The following is a 20,450-nucleotide window of genomic DNA, read 5'->3' as shown; positions in this document are numbered from 1 at the left end:
TTTTTCATTAAACCCCAAATGAAAGATTTTTATATCTTGCAGGTCGCTTCCCAATTGGCCAGGTTCTCATCACCATCACTCTCATCGTCAAAGGAAGGTAAAAACTAACTGGTTTTGTATACTTTGATTACTTATCCAGGCTGTGATTTTTTTATTGTTATGTGGGCTTCCTTTGACTGGGCTGAATTTTTCAGGAAGAGGAAGAGCAAGATGTGGAAGCTGTGAGGAAACGAAACCAGAAGGTAATTCAGATTGAACTTTTTCAACTGATGCGCCAGTCTGACTTTGCCTCGCTGTCTTATGGCAGACATACATACATACATTCATACGTACTTAATTGACCACTCGTCACAGGGGCTTTTCAGGCCCAGTGAAACACAATCACGGCAGAGCAGAACATTCAACAACAACTCAGCTGTTAAGAATCCCAACTTGCCGGAGGCAAACCAGTTGGCTATTTACAAGCGCAGCTGAGAAGTTGAACCAGGGACTACTTGGGACAAATTCAAGATCCCCCGATCTCAAGGCAAGCGCCCTAACCACTGGGTCGCACTGCCTCCACAAACGTCGTGTAAATAGTGTTCGTTACGATTGCCCTAAAACTATCAAGAATCTCGCACCTCTTTTTGAAAGTTAAAACAACAATAATATCACTTTCTCGCCAGGATTGACTCATTTTATTGACTGCCGCAGTCCTTGATTGTTTTGATTGAGTTGGTAATACTAAATTAAAAGACTGATTTGAGTGCGTTAAAGGATATGTGCATGACACATTCTTGTAAATTAATTTCTTTTGGTAGCCATTTGGTCAATTTGGTTTAGCGTTTCTTCGTCAGTGTCATCTTTCAAAAACTACCTCAAAGTGACTTCATTGTCAACCCTATTCGCCAAAGAACTGAACTTTTTTGTTCGGTAAAGCGTAAGTATTGTTGCTCAGTCGGATCCTTGAGACTTTGTTAAGGCCTCCAGGCCATCCCCACAGAAAAAAACGTCAAGGGATCTTTCTGCGTGTTCTCATTTTCAATCGAGGTTCGAGAATTTAAAGTTGCAATTTATTATACGCAGTCATTTTACTTTCCTTACAGGAGACCGATATTTTGACAGACAATTTGGCTCAACACCTTCTCAATGACTTGGAAGTGTTGTTTGACACACGCGACCTGCGAACTTTAGCCAACCTTCAAGAAAGTATGGTAGGTAGTCTCAAGCATCTTATGTACAGGATATTACATGGCCGCTTGGGGATACGAATTTTATCTTCTCGTGCGGAAAGTATCTCTCACGAGTGAGCGAACATGTAATGTTCTGTTTATTATATAGATATTGACAAAATGTCCAGATTTCAAACAACTTGTTTTACTCATTTTCGAAATGATGAAAAAGTGGTCACCAACCGCTAAAACACGCATGTTGTGTAACATGAACCAAGATGTGAAAGTTATGAAAAGCAAAATCATGATAATGTAAAATTTTGCAATAAAAATGTTAATGTAGTAGAGAAGAATTATATTGAAACACAAAAGTATCTTACAATGAAGAAGAAGCTTGCGTTTTATTGGCTAATCGTTTTCGTCACCATGACGACACCGACGAGTCAGGGTGGCTTAGTGGTTATCAACCGCCCCTCCCACCTCTGTGACCCAGGTTCAACTGTGGCCTCGGCTGAGTTTCAGTCGATCTCAGTCTGACTCCGAGGGTTTTTCTCCGGGTACTCCGGTTTTCTTCCCTCATCAAAATCGACTCTAGATCAATAACATCCGGGCGGATACCGTCGCATAGGGATAACCTCTGGTATCTGTCCCTTTCGTTGTATTGAATGAATAAAGTTGGTATTATATTCTCACATGTGAAAGATAACAGTCATCGTAGGCATGCTCCATATTGAACTTATTTTTGTCCTTAAGAGTCCTGCTCGATTAACACGACCGGTGGTGAGTAAATCTGGCGTAATTTCGGTTTTCAGCTTTACCGACGGGGTCAGAATCGCATTTAGAGTGGTCTTGGTCGGACTGGGAGAAAATTCTGATCAAACACCGTAATGAGAATCAAAAAAGGCCAGGTTAACTGGCATTACCTTCGGGTTTATTTAATTGTAACAAGAAAGGATGAGGTAAGAGAACCGATCCCCCATACATGCCTCTTCCAATCACAGTTTTTTTCTTAAATCAGCTTTTTGTGAGAGGCACCTGATTGGCCAGTTGTAATGATGTAATGAAATTTTAAACATGCGCGGCATTGGGAACGAGAACTTAAAAATAGATTTTAAAAAACTGATGGGCATGGGGATCGGTTCTCTTGATTGTAATGAAAATATAAGTAAGAGTGGAATTTACAACTTCCGGCTCTTCGTTGGTCGAGTCCTGTCTTAAGCTGGTTTTTATTCAGGTCTTATAAGCCCTCTTACAGCATTGTTGTGCTATGAGCGAAATCCCAGCTTTATGAGTATAGGCTCAACTCGGCGTGTTGTTTGTGTCAGCCACGCAGTTGTCATGCAATTGTGCTCGTCGGTCAACAAACATGTTTTCTTTGTTTTCTTTTTCTCATAGGAATGGCTGGCATGTCACATACGACTTTTTACCACAAGTCTGAATGCTCAGTCTACAACAATAAGTCTTGTTAAAGGTGACTCACAAGAGAGGATCAAAGCGGTAAGCCACTGGGAAAGAAACATTAAGGGCTCGTGGCTCTTTATTATGGAGAGCTAAATATCTAACAACTTCCTAGAATGGAATAACTTGTTACCTTTCGCGAAACTGTTGGGTTCTAAACCTTAAACAATGGATGATCTTAAAGAATTAAAAGGGAACATAGAAAATAAAAACGACGTCGGTCTTCTGTCGTTGTTAAATGAGCTTAAGTTTAAACATTTTGCGTTTACATGCAGTATAGTTGTAAAAGCGAGGGGGGTAAAACGAGTTAAACCGAGCAAAAAGGGGTTTAAACTAAATATGTTGATAAACCAAATTTTTGTATACTACTTCCCCACCGACGCAGCACCACAGTTTCTTTAGAAACTACCCCTTCATTTATTTTAATTGATACCACCTTATCCTGACTGAAATTTCAGACATGATTAGCCCAATTGTTATTAAGTTCCGGTTCTAATCGTAAAGGTTTTGTTAAATTTTGAATAAAATAACACCATATTAAACTTGTAACAGAGAGACGTTTATGCAGGCTGTGGGCATAATTGCGTTCGCGGACGAAACTGGGTGAGTCAAACATACTTAAAAGCATTCAAACATTCAAACTGCAGCTTACCTAGTTTTGGATTCACCTTCTATATCGCTTTTCCAAATTCCACCCTTACTCAGTTTAAAACATACGACTACCCTTACAACTGATTAAAATATGTCGGTGATTTAACTGTGGGACAATCAACTTAAACTTGAAACAAAAATAAACTCTGACTTTGCAGGGAACCAACAGTAAGCTGTGCTTACTGGAAGATTACCAGTTACTCATTCAGACAAAAGTAGATAAAACTTTCCAAATATGTTACGATCAGAATTATTGTCAAGGTTATTGTACATCCCGACAAGGATTGAATTTTGTAGGCTTCCATGATGTTTCCAATATTGTAAATGAGTTACAATAATAATCATTTTCTTTATCGTTAATATCATCGTCGTCATCATAATTACGTATCTTGGTAATTCAACAGGATTTTCAGGACGATAAGTGTGGTTGCATTCAAACATAACATGAAAATTACACGAAAGAACTGAGTGATCCTCGCACTTAACTGGGCAATCACAAAGTTAAGCAATTGTCACTTTGTAGACATCTGCAAAATTCAGGCTGTGGATCACTCAGTTCTTTCGTTCATTTCTTTCGTGAAAGTTACAAAATTATTTACCTTTGACTCGGATTTGATTTTTATTGATTTCGCAGCAAGAAATTCCACCAGTATCTCAAGAGATCATCCAGTAAGTAACATAGTTGAACAAAAAAGGCTCCTTCTCAGCGGTGGTCGGCATCTGGTGCAGAGATGGCGCAGTGGTGACAGCACTCGCCTCCCACCAATGTGGCCCGGGTTCGATTCCCAGATCCGGCGTCATATGTGGGTTGAGTTTGTTGGTTCTCTACTCTGCACCGAGAGGTTTTCTCCGGGTACTCCGGTTTCCCCTCTCCTCAAAAAATCAACATTTGACTTGAATTGTGTAATTGTTAATTTCAGTTTACAGTGTCCCCAATTCGTGCTTCAGCGCTAGAACGACTAGACACTTAAATAAAGTTCCTTTCCTTTTCCTTTCCTTTGGTATCGAGATATGGTTTTAAGAGCCAAACTTGGAGTATGTGAAGGTGTACGTTAATCTTAAAAGAAATGACGAAGTCTTCTTTATTTTTTCAAACTTTAGATCATTGACATCACTTTCTGAGGATTTTCAAAACATCTCTGAATCTTGCTTGCTTGTGCTTCATCTTGAAATCAGATTTCACTGCTTTTACTATCTGATGAGGGCCGTTCAGGAAGTAAGTTCTAGTCTTTAAGAGAGTATGTAGGCTTAGATACTTGATGCCGTCTACTACAGCTTTTAAAATTTACCACTCACTGATCAAACCTTAAAAAAGCGGGTTCTTCCATGTGAAAATGTAGAGAACAAACCAACTATTTATTATATGTATTATCTGGAATTGGTTACAAAAATATGGAATGGTATCTGCTCTGAACTTCGCCAGGTTATGGGACATTACCTTTCAAACGCAAATTGAATGACTTACTTCTCATTAAAGATTTTGGGCACTGAGGAGATGAATGTTGTTGACTTGCGCTACATTGATCCTTCCAAGTATTTGACTCTTTTTTAAACATTTTCTCCAACCTTTGTCCCCTTGTGTATCAGGCTTTTGTTTCTGTAATTAATTTCAATTTATTTTCTGTTCTGTGATCAGTTGTTAAGTGTTACGGTTTTTTAGAAAGAATTAGGAATATTGAATCGTGGTCCAATTAGCCCGCCAAGAATGGCGATGCCTAGTGCACTACCAGCGGGCTACCATAGTCTCTGCATAAATAAACTGAATTGATGGCGGTCATAAGGGATTGGGGCTAGCTCGAACGTTCTCGCGCAATTCTCTCTCTAGCAGACTATTTATGCCTTCGTGCACGATAAATATTGTTCTGAGTTTTGCTTTCTAAAAAATGTAATGTTTTTTGTAGTATCTCATAGTTTTGATTTTGTCTCCTTAGTCAAGTTATATTTGCAATTCCAATGCTATGGATCCTGACCCAAATGTGAACAATCTGAACAAAAGTTTGTCTTCCTTTGAGGAGATAGCCACAGCATGCATGGGACATTACAAGTTCAGGTACCAAAATTCAGTGGAGCCAAGTTGTTGGCGCAAACCGTGTCCTATTAGTAGCAATAAGTTAGTAGGCGATTGGATTCTGTGATGGGCCTCCTGGTGATGTTCTCAATGACCAGCTGGTAAAAAAAACCCATTCATATCAGATGTCGTGATATTCAACAACATGTCATTACGTCCTCAGTGTATTTGCTACACGAGGAAAGAAAGTTTCCAATATTAGGGACCTAAAGATCTACGACGACAACATTGCTATTGACACGAAACAACAGCGGTTAATGAGCAAATATGACTTTGTAGGTGCGTTTTGAACTTTTGTACTTTAAATTTCCCGTTCTCTGCAAATCTGCGAAACGACCAAATCTCATGTTCTACGAAAAACGTGAGCCTCCGACCGACGGCATTTTTGATTTCCTTCAGTTTCAATCCTCTCACGCTTTTTAACACGTTTCCACCAAATGAAGCTCGTACTATTTCGACTAGTTTTGTAAAAGTTAAATAAACTAGAACAATGTCGAATGTTTTTGAAATTTCACATGACATATTTATTCACACCGCTGTCCGGAGTCCTCTAAGTTTCCCATTTGTGGCTGGCATTTTGGAGAGTTTGGCAACTCATGTTTCGTTTCTGGGTGACGTTCGCATTCATATTGAAACGTTAAGTCTACCCGCAAGATGGATGACTTTGAGTCAACGTTGCTCCCTTTTCCTCGGCGTGTCCAAAATCGCCATTCAACGAATTCGACCAACAGTATTGCGGTAACGTTTATGCGCTGATGAAGGCCATTGTTCTGCTTGAAGTGTTCCTTTGCTTCATTAGGGAGCTTAAGCAACGACAACGGCGACGGCAACGACAACGTCATCTCAAAATATAAATTTGCGTTATTTTAATCGCTTCCTGACTATTTCAACGTTTTTAATATGACAAGGGTGTGGTAATTCCTCAAAGATGACACCAGTCGGAACGGCACTCAATTTTAGGAGAGAAAATGAAAATTTATCCTCAAGTGCTGACGTTCTTCATAAAACCAAAAACTTGGCTATTTCACGTTGTTGTTTTGCTGTCGACGGCAACGAAATGGACAAAAGTGAAAAACGCACGTGCAGGGCGTGCAAAGCTATTGTTTTTACCCTCTAAATATGCAAATTTGTGATGTTCTCGTTGCCGTCGCCGTTGTCGTTGCTTAAGCTCCCTATTATTTCGAACTCGCCCCCAACAACCTTGTCTTCCTTGAACAAAATTTGCCCCGATTTATGATTATGAAGGAAAGGTAGATCTTCCCAAGTGTTATTGAAATCCAAAAAGAAAATTGGGGGTAACTACGCATTTTTCAAAGATAATTGATGAACAATATTTGTATAAAGCTCTAAAATACAAAGCAATGTATGGCGTTCTTTCTCAAATTGAAGCTCAATTATCTCTTAAAGAATGCATGGTTACCCTCAATTTTCTTTTTGGATATCAAGAGTACTTTTTAAGATCTACTTTCTCTGCATAGTTTTAAAGCGCGCAAAAATATCCCTACATTAGTAAGCATCACCGATAGGAAATCCGAGTATCTGGAGATGCGCAGAACGTATGCGCAATAACAATAGTAGGCACCGTCCTTAACGGTTCGAGTGCGCATGGCGCTATTTACTGATCAAGACTAACATTATTTTGTTTTTGTTTATTTCACAGATACCTGTTTGAAGGAGTTGGTTTTCTTGTATCGTCCATTCTTGTCTCAAACGTCTCCGAGATAAAGAGAATAAATCCAAACGGCATCAAGAAAATGTAATTAATTTCCTAGTCTCACATCTTAGCCAGAAAGAAAAGGATTATAAACTGAATTGTTTCATTCCAGAGAAAGCAGGATTTGCCGTCTTGACGTTTTCTCCCTTTTCCAGCTTTCGCTGCCGTGAAAAATACTACATTGTTTGAATTATTAGAGAACTCAGGACTCGATGAGAGGTCATGAGAGCTACCATGCGACCAAAAATGTTCATTCACTATTTTCTCAAATCCCATAATGCATCTTGTTAACCCCCAAAATTATGCATAATCATTGTTTGCAATTTCTCCGGGGACTTAAAGCTGTCCCCAGAGAAATCGAAAACAATAACTATGCAAAATTCTAAGGAGTAAACAAGTTGTATTATGGGATTTGACAAAAAAAAGAATACATGTACTGAGAACTCGCTTTATACTGAATGCGCATGGTCAAACGGAAATTTTAACTGTCTTGTAAGTCTTAGCATTGCGTATCGTTTAATTGGACGGTTTTGCCTTCCTTCATAGCTTTCCTTGACTACTGCTGCTGTTTACGCTTTTCTCTTATGTTGTTATGATGGTACTTTTTCAGGTGTCGTAACATTTTTGCAATTCAACAAAACCTTACAAACATAACCATGTCACGCGAGGGAGATCTGGATCGAGCTCGACAGTATTACGAATTGCTTTACTCGAACCCGGATGTAAGTACTGTGCACTTTACGTAGGACGCCATGAATTTGGCCTCTTTTGGCCGTACGTTTTAGTGTGTAATACCTTCTGCGGCATTCTCAATTTTACCCTAGCAAAAGCGCTATAACTTCCTTCGCCAATTAAGAAGGCGTAGAGCTTTTCCTTGTTTCGTGTGCTTTCGAAATCCCTGAACCAGTTGTCGTCTTTCGGCTCATCAAGGTTTCCGTAAATGTTAAAGCAATTCAAGCGCAATTTCGCCCTTTTTGTAGTGACTTCCTTTCATCCTGCGCTTATCCTCCCTTTTTTTGTGTGTGCAGGAGATTTTGACGTCCATTGTTGAACAAGGCGCAAAGTTCAATCAGAAGGAGTATGCTGACCTCTTGTCGCTGCAGTCGCGTAGTCAAACAATCAGGGATAACAGCGCGCATGAGCGACGACTACAAAAACTCAAAGATATTTTTAAGAAATAATTCTTGCACGTTTCGAATAACTAATTTTTCAAAGTGGTTTTTTGCCCGTGGTATATAACGTATCTTGAAGTGGCATTTGCATTCTTGAGCAAAAGGAACTCACAGGAATCACACGGGCGCGGTTTTTCAAAGCTGTTCTTCGTATTGTTGGTTTTCACTCACGTGATCAACACCATGTTTTTCAACGAAAACAAAAGATAACGTTTGCATAATAGTAGAGTTCAATTCCCAGAGGATTGGATCGGGACACAAATATGGCCGCCGTTTCTTTGTTAACGGGCACAAACATGGCTGTGACGTCATGTGAAAACCAAGAATTACAAAAAATGACTACCTACTCTTTGATGCAACGCAATGTATATGTAATTCTTCTAAGTAAAATTTGAAATTTATGATTAAAAGGGTACTGTAAATATTCTTATTATGTCCCAAAAACATCCCGCTAAGTTTGCAGTCAAAAGGCTCAAGACAGTAACGTGGCTTACACGAACAAAATTTCCATTTTAATAAAACAAAAAAGTAATTACACCTTATACAATTTGTTCAACATTCCCGTGGTTGGCACACAGTATCTAATGGAGAGAACTTCATGCATGAAAACGACACTTAATGGCATTTTTAAGCTCTGAGCTTTCAAGCCCTCCCGAGCCCTCCCTTTGTTGGTAATTTTTTGAGTATTGTGAACCGCCTTTCTTTGACATATAGCCCGAACCTTTTTTCCTTTCTACTGGTTATGTTAGGGTAATTGTGAATGTTAACAAGTTGTTGTTGTGTTCACCCCTCTCGGCGTTGCCTAGCATGGATATGCATTGTTTTGCTGTCGTTGGCTGCCTGTTGGCCACTTCTAAGGCCACTGAACGTGACTGAAGAGTAGAATCCTAATACCGATGCTTTATGGCTTACAAAATAAAACTATTGCTAACCAGCAGACCACAAGGCCTTTAAGCTTCATTATAGAGTAGGTTTTATATTTCCAGGTGACTGGCTTAGTCGCTGTATCTGTCTCTTGCTAAATCTGCCATTCACTCCTGATGGGGCTGAAGTAAATTTAAAAACACCTAAAAAAGCTACCTTAAAAAATACCTAAAAATACTAAAAATTAAAATTTTCAAAAATAGCCCTTCCTGGAGTGAAGAAGATTAGCAGATTTTAGACGTTATAGATCTTGTGTAATAAAGTTGAAAGTGAAGAAGTGTCATTTTGTAGCCATTGTGTTCGGAGATTAATCTTGCGTAGTGAACCAGGGATGAAGGAGAACTTCTTCCAATGTTGGGCGGTTGGTTGGAACAGTGTTAAGAAGGGAGGAGATCAAATTCTTGGCCTCTGTTGGAAACAAAAATACATATGTATTTAAGTTACAGTATTTCGAAGCATTTGAAATAAAAATACCCAGCAAGCTGTTAGTCGTCCTTTTTTCATTTGGCAAGACAAGCGGACAAAAATCAAGCGTGGAAAAGTTCCCGCATTCATTCGTTTTTTCAGTCCGAGTCCCATGGGAAATTATCTTTGATGATACTTAGTTCAACCAGAATGAAAACTTATTTTTATTAGAGACTTAACAATTGGATTCACTTTTGACAGAGGGTCATGACCTTGAAGCGTTGAACTCTGGTTCAGAGCTGGGTTTTTTTTTATTTTAAAAATTTCCTTATTTGGATGGAACAGAGCTCGTGCATTTTCCCGCGCGCGCAGGTTCGATCTAATATTTTTGTCCATATTTGGGCATAAAATTCGTGTTTTAAATCCCCCGCTTTTTTCCAAGGAAAAGAGTTTCAAGTTACACGCAAGGTTATGTGCTTCTGCTTCTGGGGCTTAAGTGGAAAAACTAACACATGTATACCTGCCGAAAGATGATCGGGAATTCGAGGTGCCATTTTCAAAGCATGCTCGGGTTTATCGAACGCCATGACTGGGGAAAGTATCTCCACCAAAAGAATCCCCAGTTGCCAAACGGTGCCCTGGCAACCATCATACTTTCCTGTGCTAAAGAACTCGGGTGGTGTGTAATGATTGGTTCCTGCAATGCGAAGAATAATTTCGAGAGTGTTGCTATGCGACAATGAGTAGAATCACAGGATCCTAAAGCCCGCCGCACACGGTGAGGAAAGAGCTGAGCAAACTGCCTCGCGAGGCGGTTTGCTCAGCCGTTTTCTCACCGTGTGCGGGGAACTTTTGGTGAGAAATTGGCCTCGCGAGGCCGTGAGGAAAAAATCAAACATGTTTGATATTTTTCGCCTCGCGAGGCAAATTCCTCATTGTGTGCGGCCATCGTAAGAATCGATTTGAGTTTGGTCAATGAAGCATCCAATAAAAATACATGGCATTCTCACGTGACTTCAGTGACGTCGGGATTTCTTCCTCCAACGCCATCCTGAACTGCAGGAGTCACGTGAGTATGCCATGTATTTTTATTGGCTGCTTGATTAAACCAAGCTCAGCTCGATTCTCACGATGGCCGCACACATTGAGGAATTTGTCTCGCGAGGCCAAAAATATCAAACATGTTTGATTTTATCCTCACGGCCTCGCGAGGCGAATTTCTCACCACAATTTCCCCGCACACGTGAGGAAACGGCTGAGCAAACCGCCTCGCGAGGCAGTTTGCTCTGCTCTTTCCTCAAGTGTGCGGCGGGCTTTAAGGTCAACTCATGGATGCAAATGATGTCTTATGGGACATCAAAATAAATAGCCTTAATATAGCGTCACTGATGGGAAATGACCTTAAGAATTCTTTAATTTTTAAAACTCGAAAATAATTTCCATTCCAATTTTCGTCTTGAAATATATTCGGTTGCAAGGCATGCAAGTTCCTTGCTTTTACTTACAACTCGTTTCCAATCCATTTTGGAAAAACTAACACACGATGTATCCATGGAGTGATGTCGATTCCGGGCTGTAACTACCATAGCTTGTCATTGAGCTTAGCGTATTAATGAGTTAAAGGAGTGTCCTTTTTATGACCGGCCTTGTGATGTAATGTGAAAGTGATCTCATCTCTTGTCTGCAGGCTTTTTTCCTTCCTGCATAAAAAGACCCATTCCAATCCTTAACGGCACCTTTTCGGTTTTGAATAGCACTATATGCACATCTTTAATTTACATTCTACAAAAACCAAGTAATCTATTGGTGAGATCGACAGATCGATTTTATAAGAGGAGGGCAGCGAGGATATAGGGAGTTGTCAACCAACAACTGAAAAGAAGGCTGCGAAAACCATGAGCAATTCCGCGGTCAGCTGCGGTCGGCCTTGCAAGAGTTATTCAACTGGCCCACTTCGCAACGTCGTGAGGTGTATAGTATTAATTATTTAGCGAGAATGGTTAATTCCGTTTAAGTAGACACCCCTGTTTCTCTCTAACTCACCACGAAATCCGTCAAATGGTGTCTTTTGAACCTCTGATGCCAGCCCAAAATCAATCAACTTAGCTTCATCACTGCGCAAGTCAACAAGGATGTTCTCAGGTTTTAGGTCTCGATGAAGCACCCCATTCTTCTCACAGCTAAGGTTTGCCTCGAGGATCTGGTAAAAGTATCGTCGAGCTTCTTTCTCAGAAAGAGTTATCTTCTGCTGAAGAATATCAAACATGTCCTTGCACACTTCTGGTCGCTCCATCACGTAAACGTAGTATTCTTCCGTTGTGAACACCTCATACATCCTGATCACGTAACGATGTTTGGCCTTGTGTTGGAGATAGGCTTCTGTTGGGATTCGTTTGCCGTTAATCTGAGAAATTTGGTGAGGCAGTCACGTATAACACATAAGTGAATTCGATAATCAAAATTCTTTTCTTTTCCGATTCAAACTGCAATGATTTACTCACCTCCTTTACCTCTCGTACAGACTCCTTTGAGACGAATTTAAGGGCCACCTGGAGTGGATTAAAACAGTAATCAGTATCTTCCTTTCCCAAATTTAGGGAGGGTTTTTAGGGTCCGTCCTTTAAAGGAAGTCCAGCTTTTTCAACAATCAATTTACGTCCAGAACCATCTGGAAACAAGTAGTTTCGTTTTGACAAATGCTCCTGGCTCTTCCTTTTCGACACCGTTTTTGAAGATAAACACTCTTTTTGGATTTGCCAAAATGTAAAGTCTTGGAACGCGGTTTTGAACTTTGTTTCAATAAACGCCCTCTGGAGTCTTAAAAGACACTGAGTGGGCCCTCCCCCGGTCTTTGCAAGCTAAAAAGCAAAATATAATGCTAAGGCGCTGGAATTGATGCCTCAATGCAAATACAAGAATGTTAGGCCTCCAGTTAGCTAATTTTTCTTACCGGCAAATTGTCTTTCTGGCGTGTAGCGGCAACAACTTGACCAAAGGAACCGTAGCCAATCACATCTCCAAGATCATAGTTTGACAGACGACCTGAAATTCAGAGTTATCAAAAATGAACGAAAAGATTGATTGGATTGGTGAAATTCTGGATAATATATACTCACATTAAATTCATGATTAAAATGTTTAAATTAATAGTGAAATAAAATAAAATAAATTAACAATTAAATTAACATACGGTGTGCACTAATCTTCTTGAGAAATTCTGCGCGGTCGGCTTGTCTTTTTTCAGAATCCAATACACTTGACGCACTTGAGATTGGAGAATAACTGATGTTTGTGTCTTCTTTCCTTTCAAAAAATGCTTGTACCTAAACGAACAAACAACATACCATTTTGCGTGAAAGTTGACGACGATCTGATTGTGTAGAAAACAAACGCTAGAAGACATGGTATCTATATATGGTATACATGGTACACATAGTATCTGTACGCTCAAGAATTTCTATAAACTTTGCAAATTCACCAAAGTATGTCAGTACTATGACGTGCTTGCACATGTATTAAAGGCTGCGAGCATTACATATCTCCAATTGTCATCTTATCGATTACATGACATTTCATTTTTTCATGTGTTCGCAGGGAAATAAAATCAACAAACTGAAAACACGCGCAAGACTTTTAACAGTATATTGTAACATTTTGTAAGCCAAAGACAGCGGGCCGGAACGCTGAGGTACGGTATATTACAGTCAGGCTCTGAGATCGTCAAAATCATATTTTGATCACAGTGAGCCACACTGCACTGTAGAACTTACTTTAGAGTCCAGACGCAAGTCTTCTTTGGTTCTCTTTTCTGATTGCAACAAATGATGCTTATCGCTGTCACTAAAAACTTGTCTCAACTTTTGCCTGAATTAGAGAAGCAAAAAATACTTAAAGTCCCCATATACTTCTGTATCAAGGAGACTGACTTAATTTCAACTTGGAAAAATATACATTAAACTGCACCTCCGTTACCTTTTGGTTTTCGGCAGCCCTTCGCTGAAACAGGCAGGCTGAAAAATTGATCAGGAAAAGAAAAAAAGCACTTTGTTTGGATCTGATTTTAAAGAAAGCACCACTTTCTCCCAACTTTTTCTCGTCTACTCAGTTACTTACCCTTTTCCGAGCGCTTGAGCTTTTACATGGGCCAGGGAAATCTCCTGTTGTCGGGTTGCACGAAATTTGCTCTTCTTTTAAACGAGGTCGTTTGTCAACACCTTGGATTGACGCCTGTCTCTTTCTTTTCAAATTGAGTTTAATTTTCTCAGACATAACGGATTAGTTAATTGCAGCTAATTTTTCCTACCTCTTTTTCGCGTAAATAATTGTTTCAAACTTCAACCGTCTTTGCTAACATTTAATGCGGAGAAATTGTTCTCCTTTGTGACGTCACATGCGAAATTCCGCTCGCTCTTTGGAGTAAGGTCCCAGCACGCGCGTGTGCCTGCCCTGATATCCCTGGTTTTGCATTGCGCAACTTCTTTGCGTCGTTGGCGCGCGCATAATTAGCTCGCGCACATTGATAAAATGGCAGATTTTCAGAGACACCAAGCTAACTCTATCAAAGAATGGCTATTTTCTCCTGAACGAGCAGGTGAACCCCCCCCCCCGCCCCCACCTTTTTTAATGGTGTTATGTACCTCGTGAAAGGTGCAAGAAAAACATATTTTAAGGAGCAAAACAGTTGGAGAGTAGGAGTTGTAGTATTTATATAAAATGACGCAAAACTGAATTTGGAGTAGGCTTTGGTAGATTGTGCTAGCATAATTTTAAGCATAATTTAGCAAAACGAGCGTTGTTTTAAGCCTTTATTTCAGTTTAGCACTGCTAGCATAATCCGAGCTTTTATGCGTTGAAAACTAAAAAAAACCCATCATAGTTCTAGAATAATTCAGTTTGTGTTTTATTTCTGTATTGTTTTGGAAAATGTTGAGGTATGCGCTAAATATGGTCTGGCAGACCAGGCTCCCCTGTGCATGACTCTCATCAAGCGACCACCCTTATGGCTCGGCGGCTTGGCCCCTCCGGCCCCAGATCAAAGATGGCGTCGTCCTCGAGTACACTACTTCCAGCGACCAACAATCTGGTAACCTACCCCATTGGTCTTCTGCAGTTATGAAGGTTCTGCTGGTGCAGCCCTCGTCTGCAGCCGCTGAACGAGTATTCTCTATTCTTAACTCATCGTTTGACGATTCACAAGAGCATGCTCTCGTTGACTATTTACAGGCTTGCGTAATGCTTCAGTACAATAACCGATAACGCAGAGAATAACAACATGCATAGTTGTCTTTGTACGGAACTGAGGGATCTGCTTGGATGGCGTCTAAAACAAGTATGCGGGCTAAAACTTTCTGACCCGGATTCAGAACCCAGAAACGGTTGATTTTGATAGCATTTGTTAATCATTTGACTTTTTGAGGTGCGCACATGCGTATTTGCGATGCTAAAGACTGTAAGACTGGAAGGTGGACTATATGAATGTTCATTAAAGTCAGAATTGATAGAGTTGAGCTACTGGTGATCTTTATTTTACTCAAGATCTAAGTAGCATAATTTCGGTGACAGAGAGCATAATTTTCAGAAAGTAGCATAATTTTGGCATAATTTCTAAAAAATATGAGCACTGCTAAAAGCATAATATGCTTTTTTTTCGGGCACAATTTACCAAAGCCTAATTTGGACCCAGACATTGAGGCCCCGTCTACAAGTATCCGCATATTTTTGAATCCGCAACTCTTTCTTTCCGGATTCAAAAATATTTCCATCCACACGTGGCGTGTTCAAATCGAAGTTGCCCGTCCACACGTATCCGGATTCACTCTAGTGCTCAGGACTCCTCAAGAAAGCAGAGTTAACATGCGCCATGAAGCCCTCGGCAGCCACCTTGGAAATTGATTTCACGGGAAGGAACTGGGCTTGATCTTGTTACGTCATCCGGATAAAATATATACCTGGATTTGGTGTCCTCATTAAAAAATATCCACCCTGGAGAGCGTATTCAAAAAGACCCGGATTCGCCAGTGAATTCGCCGGATACGTGTGGACGGAAGACCTACACGGAAAGAAAAAGTTTCGGATTAAAAAAATATCCGGATACGTGTGGACGGGGCCTGAGTGTGAAGCGATGTTGTAGCGGTCCAATTTTCTTACATTTCTTTGCAAAATCGAACAATTTGAAATCACTTCACTGAAAGATGTTAGCCCTGATAAACAAGTGCGCTCAAGTTTTCAGTAATATTCAGTTGCTTCTCGAGTAATTCGGCAAAAAACACTTAGAATTAAAGGCATGCAGCACGAAAACAGGCAAGGTGACCCGATCTTTTTATTGCGTTGTTCAATGTCCTGTGCATAAATATCAATTGTGCCAAGTTTGACAAAAATCTGGAAAGTACGTCATTTTCAAGGGATTACCTTAAGGACGGTGCCTATCTCCTGATTATCTCTGAAAAAATGCATAGTTATTCTCAATTCTTTGATTGCACTCACGTGATAAGACGGCCATGTTGGTGCCAGAACAATAGAAAAATGTAGCTCAAGTTTTGCATAATAATAGAATCAAATTCCCAAAAGACTTTTTCGCTATTGTTCTTTCCACCAACATGGCCGCCGTGACGTCAGGTAAGCCCTTATCCGTGATGTCGTCTGACAAGTTAATTTCACCACTAATAACATGGGTGACAAATTACTCCTTAATTTTGGCGCGAAATTTTAGCGTTAATTTATAATTTCACATGTGAAATTACATTGTTGCCATGGCAACTTTTCATATAGTGCTAAAATGGCGTCCAGGTTTGAAAATTAAGGAGTAATTTGTCACAATGTTATTAATAGCTAATCAAATGGTATACCCGTGAAATTAGGGAATAATTTCACTTGCGTTTTGTCCAAAATCAAGTAATTTCCCTCGCCTAAAGGTTCGGGAAATTATTTGAATTTGGCAAAACGCGCGTGAAATTATTCCCTAATTTCACGCGTCACCATTTGATTACCCATACTAATCTTCAAATTCGAAAATCAAACATAAATTTTAGCATGAGCTAAATCCCAAAGGAGCAAACTTGAAAAGAAAACCCACGTGCGAACAGTGTTGCATATCCAAATGATGTGAATAATTTTGTGCAAACGAGGCTTGGTGGTGAAATTAACTCATCAGACGTCATTACGCATAAGACCCATTAACCGAACAAGAATACCCTTGTGTTAGAGAGCACCACCCATAGGAAACCACAGTATCTCGAACTACGCAGAACGTATGCGCAATAACCATAGTAGCCAGTCAACTTATAAAAAGTTTACTGCTTTTTTGAATTTTCCTTTCTCTTCGGAAAACTGTTTTCACGAAGTAGAGAAACCAGAAATACCTTCACAGGAATATACCATATATCCAGGAATATCAGTATTATTCCTCGTCTCATTGAAGACAGAAACAGAAGAACAAGTGTCGAAAGGCGACAGGAAACATATTTGAATTCATACATTGCTGCTTAAAGTGCCCCTGTGATCAAAAAAACCACTTCCTTTTTTCCTTCAGATTTTGAAAGTGTGTTTGCTTAACACCTGACTGGCAAAATTTTGAGCTTTGATTTTTATCCAAAGGCCGTTTACTTTAAGTGTAAGTTTTGGATTTCACGGTCCGCCATTACTCACGTCCAAAACTGACCGATTGGACCTCAGACGGTTGGATCCAGGGAAAAGTGACGTCAGAGGCTCACTAGCTTAAAATTTCAGCGTGTGAACGCAGCTTATTATATATGCAAAGCGTGAGTTTAAAAGTCTGAAAGCCCAAAACCCCCGTGCTGCATATTAATTCTGCGACGTACACACGTATTGCATTCTTAAACTAGTGAGCCTTTGACGTCATTTTCTCCTCGATCCAGCTCTCTCAAGAACATAATGTTAGTAATGGCGGACCATTAAATAGGAAAATTACAGTTAAAATAAAGAGGTGTCTTTTTGAAATCAAGGCTTAAAACGTGGGTCACTTAGTGTTTTGTTAACATAGTTTTGAAATCCAAAGAAAAATATAAATTGATTTTTTGGTCACAGGGGCACTTTAATATTGTAGCTCTAACAATGATGGATTTTGAGATAACTACCTTCCGCTTAACTTAATAAAATACTTTCCGGTCATTGTGTGCAACACTGAAGAATCAGTATGGAAATCTCTCAAAATCGTTTCAAGCATATGTTCATTTATGTATTTGCGCCCATTGTGTCCAGAGCGAATCCCGTTGTTATTTAATTGTGGAAGTCTGCTCCAAACGCTGACGGGAATTCTTGCCAGGCACAAAACGCCATTCTCATCATAGCCTGTTCCAGGCTCCCAGATAGTAGGGAAACAGAAAAAAAAGCTTGCGCCTCGACCCAACCTCCACTCGCTTTTCCCACGCAGTTGTTTTCGTTTTCCCGACTATCTGGGAGCCTGGAACAGGCTATTCTCGTCAGAACAACCCCGTCAATGGAGAAATGGAGGGAGAGAAGAGAGACTCTGGGAACCAGCTTGGGAGAGATTACATTAGACCTGCAGATACGAAACGATTTTTTATGCGAAGGGTCATCCCAGTTGGTGAAACTATAATCGTATAAAGTATGAAGACGGCACTCAATTTAAGACCGTGGGAATGATTAACCAGGATTTTCACGAATTGCGATACTCTTTCGCTTAGAAATCCGGTCAGTGTAAAACGCAGACTGCAGACTAGGGGTAAAAGGCAGACTGAGGTTATAACGTAACTGTTGAAAAAGCCCAAACCCCTTAGAAATGCTAACCTTAGGCCTAATTAGGTCCAAAACAATATTTAAGCTTAACTGTTAGCATTTCTAATGGGTTTGGGCTTTTTCAGTTAAATTATAACCTCAGTCTGCATTTTACCCCCGGTCTGCAGTCTGCGTTTGACCGCTTAGAAATCTCAAAATTACTTTGGCAAACATCACTAAATCTACACAAATAATTTCTTTATTCAGTTTACTTTGCTCCTAGATGCTTCAAAACGAGCCTTCTTTCCATTAACATTGAATTTGAAATCTCATGTTACTCTAATTAATTACGTTCTTGCTCCTCATAATATAAAGAGCAGTTTACATGTAACGTGCATGTGCCTTCAAAATTGCCTCAAGTCCGTTCTGTTTGAACGACTTTTTAATTCATTTCTTCACCAAATTTTCAGAATGTCAAAAATAGTAAAATTGACTTGAGTTTCCCAAAAAACAACTTCAATAAGCAAAATTGCCAGAAAATTACCTACACACTTCCTTGTAGCTCCACTACAAATTATATTTGAACAAAACTACTGCGGAAGGCAATTTTACGTAATGCTGTGCAGTAAAATTTCAAGCCTAAAGATTATAAATTGCTTGAATTAATTTTACTAAACAAATACTTAGTTGGGTGACAAATTACTCCTTAATTTTGGCGCGAAATTTCAGGGTTTAATTTATAATTTCACATGTGAAATTACATTGTTGCCATGGCAACTTTTCATATAGTGCTAAAATGGCATCCAGGTTTGAAAATTTAAGGAGTAATTTGTCACCATGTTATTAATAGCTAATCAAATGGTATACCAGCGAAATTAGGGAATAATTTCACTTGCGTTTTGTCCAAAATCAAATAATTTGCCTCGCCTAAAGGCTCCGGAAAGTGGACAAAACGCGCGTGAAATTATTCCCTAATTTCAAATTTCATGCATCACCATTTGATTACCCATACTTATTTGTCAAAAGCAAGATCAACGTGTTTCAAAACTTCAGATTCAATCTCCAATTGAGAAAATCAAAAGGGATATATAGCCTTCCCCATGCATATATAATTGGTAATCAATCTTTACAATAAGGAACACATATGGAAGACGTATAGGCTTAGACTACAAGGGAAATCACTATTATTGCACCACAATAGAAAAAGTTGTGACGAAACTTTATGAAGTTGTTTTGAACAATAATTTTTCTCTACAGTTTATACCATGTAAATTTGTTACATCAAAACTATTAAAATAACAGTTACTGCTTGAGTGTAAACATACAAACCGATTTCAAAAATCGATTTTGACCCTAAATTCTGCATAATATGTTTGTAAGCCTCAACCCTTTTCTAACATCAAATCTTTACAATTTTATTATTTTTGGTTTATCTTCCTTTGTATGATGATTCTCTTCTCTTTTTTATACTGTTTTGTGAGAGTCTCAATAATGCATCAAAATCCATCTCATCAGAGGATGGTGGCCTGCTGACTTCTCCTTCCTCAAGGTGACTGATATTGGAGTCTTCAAATAAAATAATAAAATTATTCATGTAACTACGCAATTTGTTATTAACTTCCAAAATAACATGATTTGGTAGAATATTGTCAATGGGCACCCCTCAAAACACAATCCACAACATGGACCTAACTTAAATGAATGATTACGGGAAGAATCAACACTTAGACCTAAATACCACAGAACTACTGTAAACAACAAAATTTTCTTTCTTTCTGGACTGATAGTCTAATCCTGTTTTAATTTTAGCTTTTTCTCTGAAGGTGATATTTCATTGCTTATGCATCATTCTCACAAGGGTAGGAGATATTACACTGCGTAAATTGCCCCGAGTTGTCAAGAAGGGATTGGTGGATGCCATCAAATGTTGACCTTATATTATTAGGGCAGGTGAGTTCAGTGTACATCTTTAAGAACAATAGACAATATGTGAACCACTAACTTTCACAATGGCAGTCGTGTGTTCGTGCTCTTATAATTACCACAAATTAGACTTAGCAGCTCTCATTTTGGAACAAAATATTTTTCAGCATTTTTCATTTCATAGTTCTAGGCTAGAAGAGCTACATTATGAAAAGAACTTTTCCACCCCTCCAGGGCCAAGAGAGATTGATCATGTAATCATAACCCTAACCTTACTGAATATCATGAGA

The 20,450-nt window shown here is 39.3% G+C and overlaps 3 protein-coding genes across 5 annotated transcripts in view; 1 reads left to right on the top strand and 2 right to left on the bottom strand.

Annotated features, from left to right (window-relative positions):
* The window catches only part of LOC138006262 (exocyst complex component 4-like), a 31,609-nt gene extending 23,190 nt beyond the window's left edge, over nucleotides 1-8,419 (top strand). The window contains exons 25-35 of one of the 2 annotated variants that reach the window (XM_068852487.1): nucleotides 43-97; nucleotides 195-242; nucleotides 1,086-1,193; nucleotides 2,547-2,648; nucleotides 3,162-3,212; nucleotides 3,895-3,929; nucleotides 4,362-4,476; nucleotides 5,192-5,310; nucleotides 6,989-7,084; nucleotides 7,653-7,764; nucleotides 8,071-8,419. In XM_068852487.1, the coding sequence (XP_068708588.1) occupies nucleotides 43-97; nucleotides 195-242; nucleotides 1,086-1,193; nucleotides 2,547-2,648; nucleotides 3,162-3,212; nucleotides 3,895-3,929; nucleotides 4,362-4,476; nucleotides 5,192-5,310; nucleotides 6,989-7,084; nucleotides 7,653-7,764; nucleotides 8,071-8,223 (994 nt within the window). In that variant the 3' untranslated portion in view covers nucleotides 8,224-8,419. The remainder of the gene's footprint in view (nucleotides 1-42; nucleotides 98-194; nucleotides 243-1,085; nucleotides 1,194-2,546; nucleotides 2,649-3,161; nucleotides 3,213-3,894; nucleotides 3,930-4,361; nucleotides 4,477-5,191; nucleotides 5,311-6,988; nucleotides 7,085-7,652; nucleotides 7,765-8,070) is intronic. The other variant, XM_068852488.1, reaches the window with a different exon arrangement.
* An 892-nt stretch (nucleotides 8,420-9,311) lies between these two features.
* Nucleotides 9,312-13,812, bottom strand: LOC138004941 (serine/threonine-protein kinase pim-1-like). Its single transcript, XM_068851236.1, has 9 exons — nucleotides 13,657-13,812; nucleotides 13,516-13,553; nucleotides 13,314-13,407; nucleotides 12,734-12,866; nucleotides 12,494-12,585; nucleotides 12,045-12,092; nucleotides 11,587-11,947; nucleotides 10,064-10,240; nucleotides 9,312-9,546 (listed from the first exon to the last, which is right to left on the bottom strand). The coding sequence occupies exons 1-9, from the start codon at nucleotides 13,810-13,812 to the stop codon at nucleotides 9,446-9,448; spliced, it is 1,200 nt and encodes a 399-aa protein (XP_068707337.1). The 3' UTR covers nucleotides 9,312-9,445.
* Nucleotides 13,813-18,478: 4,666 nt separating this feature from the next.
* The window catches only part of LOC138006254 (peroxisome proliferator-activated receptor gamma coactivator-related protein 1-like), a 13,972-nt gene continuing 12,000 nt past the window's right edge, over nucleotides 18,479-20,450 (bottom strand). For both annotated transcript variants that reach the window (XM_068852477.1, XM_068852476.1), the window contains exon 9: nucleotides 18,479-19,803. In XM_068852477.1, coding sequence (XP_068708578.1) covers nucleotides 19,667-19,803 — 137 coding nt within the window. In that variant the 3' untranslated portion in view covers nucleotides 18,479-19,666. The remainder of the gene's footprint in view (nucleotides 19,804-20,450) is intronic.

This window comes from Montipora foliosa, chromosome 6 (assembly GCF_036669935.1).
Source record: "Montipora foliosa isolate CH-2021 chromosome 6, ASM3666993v2, whole genome shotgun sequence".
In the NCBI taxonomy this organism is placed as follows: Eukaryota; Metazoa; Cnidaria; class Anthozoa; order Scleractinia; family Acroporidae; genus Montipora; species Montipora foliosa.
This window is presented reverse-complemented; position numbering and strand designations above follow the sequence as displayed.

Excerpts from the sequence above, each read along its gene's own strand:
- LOC138004941 (XM_068851236.1), bottom strand. The coding sequence starts at position 13,812 with ATGTCTGAGAAAATTAAACTCAATTTGAAAAGAAAGAGACAGGCGTCA. Across the intron at positions 12,093-12,493 it reads GCCAGAAAGACAATTTGCCG|GTGGCCCTTAAATTCGTCTC; the intron begins GTAAGAAAAATT and ends AATCCACTCCAG. Across the intron at positions 9,547-10,063 it reads TCCCGATCATCTTTCGGCAG|AGGCCAAGAATTTGATCTCC; the intron begins GTATACATGTGT and ends TGTTTCCAACAG.